General features: G+C 39.7%; 1 protein-coding gene across 1 annotated transcript; it reads right to left on the bottom strand.

The window, feature by feature from the left end:
• Window positions 1–647: 647 nt before the first annotated feature.
• Window positions 648–5,597, bottom strand: LOC311283604 (uncharacterized protein). The gene is made up of 3 exons (XM_084398116.1): window positions 3,848–5,597; window positions 3,631–3,750; window positions 648–1,511 (listed from the first exon to the last, which is right to left on the bottom strand). Exons 1-3 carry the CDS (start codon window positions 5,291–5,293, stop codon window positions 1,242–1,244), a joined length of 1,836 nt encoding a protein of 611 aa, XP_084254242.1. The 5' UTR covers window positions 5,294–5,597; the 3' UTR covers window positions 648–1,241.
• Window positions 5,598–5,997: the final 400 nt, after the last annotated feature.

Here is a 5,997-nt window from a genome sequence, read left to right as displayed (position 1 = left end):
ATTGTTATTGTATATTTGGTTACACTTTATTTTAAGGTGTCATTGTTACAGTGTAATTAAACATTTAAGTACTGAGTAATATTAAGTAACTGCATGTACTTACTATAGGGTTATAGGATTAGGATTTGGTTGAGGGTTAGTTGCATGTAATTATGCATAATTTACTGTTATTACTATGGTAATTAGGCTACATGTAACAAGGACACTGTAAGTGTTACCGTATCTTTTTTGGTACATTTCTAAATTTTATAGTATTGTTATAGTGCGTACTTCATTTTTTTCATTATTATATTTCATACTGACCTTTATGTTTTTATTCTTTATATGTTAAGTGAGTGTTGCACTTTTAGAGCAAATATTACCAGTCAAATTCCTTGTTTGTTTGCACAAACCTGGCCAATAAAGCTGATTGTGATTCTGATGAAAACATGAAGTAAAATGCTATAACAACATGCTTTGATTGTATTTACAGATACTCCGTGTATCACAGCACATGAAAACTTTAATGCAGTTTGCCTCAATAAAGATGTTTTATGGGCGGCCCTCGTCAGCCTCCATGACCGGCATAGTGCTGGTCTACCAAATCGTAACCAGGTCACTAATAGGCAAGTCAAACGTGAACATGGTTATCTGAGTATGCCTACATAGTAGCCTACCTACACTGTAGCCTACAAATAGTGGAAAAAAAAGTTAACTGGACTATGCGCTTTCAGTGAAGGCTTCAGTTGTTTTATTGGTTAAGACAAGCAGCTTAAATCATTATTTCATAACGTAATAGTATAATTGTTTTCAAAATTCTGCCTTTTAGGTCTTACAGATATGCTTCATATCGTCAGTTTACATGGTGGATGCATGGCTGGCTAGGGAGAAGAGTCCGCAGAGTCATTCCATCATGTGCTGTTAACAAAATAAGGAATGTCTACTCTGAACCAAGTGGAATCTATACAGGGTTTGAATATGAAGACAATGATCGTGCAGAAGTAGATGAGGCATGGAGGGATTTTAATAACATATAGCTGGATAGTTGACATTTGAAGGCATTTTGGCAAGAGCACAAGCTATGCTTGCAACAAAATAGGGTATCATACCAAATGTTTATGGTTTAAATATAAATGTTGCATGTACTCCAACATTAAAATGTTTGTTTGAAGTACTACATGTGCTTGACTAGAATACAAAATTAAAGATATTGTACATTTGAACTATGCTGGTGTGTACGTCATGTGTTCGTAATGATGCAGCTACTTGAAACGTGAAAACTGCTGTGTTTCAAAAATGATCTGTGATCTGGATAGTCTGTCTTGTGGAGCCATGACGTGTGTTGGATTAACTCTCATGCCCATGACTTGTTTTGAATCTAATACAGAGGAGAGAACATCTGCAATCATAGCTGTCATGTAGCTATAGTCCTTTTCAACAGGCACTGGTCTTGCTCTGAATGCCTTGTGGACTTTGCTCCATGCGATTTTGAACTTGGGTTCTCCAACACTCTCCCCATCTTGAAAAACAGCCTTTTCAAAAACAGAAAAATGGAAAATAGATACAAGGTGATAGGAACAGTTTGATGTGCAATATCCAGTGTCACTATGGCTGCATTTTCACTTGGCATTAACATTAGCCAATCAGGACACGGTGCGTTTACATTTGATCATATAAAGTAGCCTCTGTATCTGGATAACGATCGGATTTCTGTTTCCTGACTAATATTTAAAGGGATACTCCACCGTTTTTTCATATTAAACTATGTTATTCCCTTAAAGGGATAGTTCACCCAAAAATGAAAATTCTGTCATCATTTACTCACCCTCAAGTTGTTCCAAACCTGTATGAGTTTCTTTGTTCTGCTGAACACAAAGGAAGATATTTGGAAGAATGTTTATAACCAAACAGATCTCGGTCCCCATTGACTACCATAGTATATTTTTTTTCCTACTATGGTAGTCAATGGGGACCAAGATCTGTTGATTACAAACATTCTCCCAAATATCTTCCTTTGTGTTCAGCAGAACAAAGAAACTCATACAGGTTTGGAACAACTTGAGGGTGAGTAAATGATGACAGAATTTTCATTTTTGGGTGAACTATCCCTTTAATCGCTCTAGCGCGCGCCGAAACTTTGATAGCACTTAGCTTAGCCCAGTAATATAACAGCAATGAATTTAGAAGTGACCAGACACATCAACGTATTTCCTATTTAAAAACAAAAGGATAACTATAATGTATGGCGGAATAGCACTTTGCGAGTACTTCGACTGGCGCAGTAAAAAGTCACGCCTGATCCTCTTCCTCTCACTTCTGTCAATAGTGGGAAGAGGATCAGGCGTGACTTTTTACTGCGCCAGTCGAAGTACTCGCAAAGTGCTATTCCGCCATACATTATAGTTATCCTTTTTAACCCGATTAGAAAAGCGTCACGTTTTATTTTGTGTCACCATACTTGGTCGTATAACTACTCGTGTAACTGTTTTTAAATAGGAAAAACGTTGATGTGTTTGGTCACTTCTAAATTCATTGCTGTTAGATACCACTGAATATACTTGGGTAAGCTAAGTGCTATCAAAGTTTCGGCGCGCGCTAGAGCGATTAAGTGCACGCACTGAGATGAGAGAGGTATGCATCAACTTGTCTTAGTTAAAGGGATAGTTCACTTTGAAATTAATTTTTGATATGTTTTAGCTTACCTCAAGGGCATCCAAGATGTAGGTGTCTTTGTTTCCACAGTAGTTTCAATTTTGATATTTTTAGGTCAAACCATTCTTGTCTGTCAGTCATATAATGCAGGTCGATGGTCACTGTCTCAAAACACAAGCACAGAGTCCAAATTAAACAATTCCCCATCATAAGTACACATTGATGGCCTAAGACACGAAACGAGCGGTTTGTGTGAGAAAACGAACAGTATATCGTTGTTATCTCTTGAACACAGCACACGTCCAAATGATCTGACGGCGCGGGCGGGTATAGATGTATACACTAGATGTCACCTTGGCTACGGTTTCGTTCCAATGAACTGCAGTAGCCAAGGCGACATCTATGTATATATCTATACCCGCCCGCGCCGTCAGATCATTTGGACGTGTGCTGTGTTCAAGAGATAACAACGATATACTGTTCGTTTTCTCACACAAACCGCTCGTTTCGTGTCTTAGGCCATCAATGTGTACTTATGATGGGGAATTGTTTAATTTGGACGATGGGGAATTGTTTTAATTTGGACTCTGTGCTTGTGTTTTGAGACAGTGACCATCGACCTGCATTATATGACTGACAGACAAGAACGGTTTGACCTAAAAATATCAAAATTGAAACTACTGCGGAAACAAAGACACCTACATCTTGGATGCCCTTAAGGTAAGCTAAAACATACCAAAATTTTATTTCAAAGTGAACTATCCCTTTAAGGGAATAACATAGTTTAATATGAAAAAACGGTGGAGTATCCCTTTAAATATTAGTCAGGAAACAGAAATCCGATCGTTATCCAGATACAGAGGCTACTTTATATGATTAAATGTAAACGCACCGTGTACTGATTGGCTAATGATCGGATCACGGTGATCCCATGTTAATGCCAAGTGTAAACGCAGCCATAGTGCTTGCAAATGATAGGATTTATTACAGTTCACACACCTGTTCCCTGTTCACATTGTTGTTATGATCCAAAGCAGCAAGCATGGAGGCATGGATCATCACATCATATCCAAAATGTGTTCTCTTTGGGAGGTATTTCAGGTACATGGAGTGATACACCTGAAACAAATTTGAATTTGAAATTAAACTATTAAAATATGTGAGTCACATCATAATGAATGGCATATTTATTAAATATGTCTGTATTTGATCATACCTCTAGTTTTGTTGTGTGGATGCACTTTGTCAGATGTTCCAGGTCTTTCAAAAGCCGCTTGTGTTTCACAACCTTCACAAGTGCGTTGTGGGCTTCAGATCCTGGCTTTAACCAAAGCTTTCTTCTCTGGTTCGTCTCATCAAGGGGCTCATGAGCACATTGGTGATAGTGCCTGTTCCCTGGCCAGTCGTGTCGGTTGGTAACATGGTGTATTACAGATATCCACTTCTCTTTCAACACTTCGGCATTACCCTCACAGGTTTGTGCACTCCACCAGAAATGATTTATAATGGATGGAATCCACTGTCCCAGGCCTTCACATTCCCTTCTCTTAGCTTCAGTTGCCAATTTTTTGGACACTCCTTTTGCCACATGCCAAGGGTCAAATTCATGGTGTTTTTCTGGATTACTGACCCTCATTTCTTTGATGATTTGTGGATGTCTGTCAGTGGAGATGGTTGAGACCTTCACTCCATTTTCTTCTATGGTTTTGAGAGCATCTTTAAAACCTTTGATTTCCATGGTATTAGAGCTCGAAACTTGGGTGCAGCTTATTACCTTGAAGTCCACAACCTTTTCACTCTGTGCATCTAAAAAAGTGTATGTACAGTATTTTGCTGAGTGCCCCGGAGAGTCACACCGGCCATCTCCACAGAGTTCAACAACTTCTTGCGATTTCATGTTAGTTAACACTGTACTCTGCTCTTTAATCCACATTTTTTCAATGACAGGAAACACAAACTTCTTCCTCAGTGATGTGTATGTGTCTTCACTTATTGTTTTGAGGTTCATGTTACTACAGAAACGCTCAAATTTAGCAAAATGGATGCCACTGAAGAAAACAGATGCTGTTAAAAGCAGGTTTCCTGTCCCTTTAGTCCCGCTCAGAGTAGGCTGAGACTGCCATCTGTAACTACAGTTGTTAGCACATGTGAGCTCTAGTGTCAACTGTGATCCTTCATTTTTTAGCTCTTTCACTTCTTCCTGGACAATCAGGGAGCCACACTTTAAACAACGCTGAAGCAATTGGTTTAACTGTTCCTCAAAAACTAGAAAAAGCCTATTTTCTTTATGTGTGTTAGTTGAAGCTTGTGATCCCTGGGTGCTTTGAGAAAACTCAGATGAACTTGCAATGTATTCCGGATCACAGTGACTGTACTGTGGTTGACTCTGTTCACTAAATTCATCATCTGAGAGGAACAGATCCTGTGAGTTATCAACGTCATCCTCCTGTACAGGTTTGCCCAACTCAATTTCATGTTTACCTGTGTAAGTATGGTCCTTTTTTACCGAGTAGTCCACATCAGCTGACCACTGTAACGTTTCCGCTGCATCCGACTTGTAAACATCCGTCTGCGTTGCTGCATCGGTCATACTTGGAGAACACTGTAGGCCTACAGTTACGAATTTATTAACAGCATCTGGTGGATTGTCGGTTACCTCCATGATCGGCGTAGTGTCCGATGATTCGTCTTCCGCGACGAAAGGAGCGGGTTGTTTACATCTTAGCAGGAGAGTGTCCAGAGTCTCTTGCCTTTGACGCTTGTTAGCGCGGCTTTCACTCGCTACACGCGGACGTTTAGGCTCCTTGTGGGGGAAAATTGAAGGCACGGCATTTGGTGTTAGCCTTCGCTTGTAACCAGCTGCACCTGTGAACTCTTTTAGCCGACTAAATGCCTCAAATGCATCAGGGCTGAAGTGACGGGAACACAGCCGTGGGTCTTTAGGGAGTTGTACTCGTCCACAAGCAACTTCCCACTCTTTTCGTATTTTTTCTCCTTTGGAAAGCAGTGGAGGCTTACATCACTCCCCTTATTTCCTTTGGATTGGAAATTGCAACCAAACGCTGCGCAATGTGGCATTATATTAACGTTTACGATGTAGCTACACTTTACAGCGCCATTAGCTCACTTCTCCCTGCTCTGAACGCAACCAATACACGTCATCGACCCAGAATGCACTGCGCGCGCAAAAATAATGGCTGCCTTCGTAGCTCAAATTCAGTAAAACACTTTGAGGATTTTTTAAATAACGAAAATATTTTATATATTTATAACTATGTATTTTGTAGGAGAGAGCAATTGTAGCATATTTAGGGCTATGTGTCTTAATAATCGGGGTTCCTTTTAAGAAACATTTTGACAGATGAT

Source organism: Rutilus rutilus, assembly GCF_951802725.1.
Source record: "Rutilus rutilus genome assembly, chromosome: 2".
Taxonomy (NCBI): Eukaryota; Metazoa; Chordata; class Actinopteri; order Cypriniformes; family Leuciscidae; genus Rutilus; species Rutilus rutilus.
The sequence above is the reverse complement of the archived record's forward strand: the minus strand, read 5'-3'. Positions and strand labels throughout refer to the sequence as shown.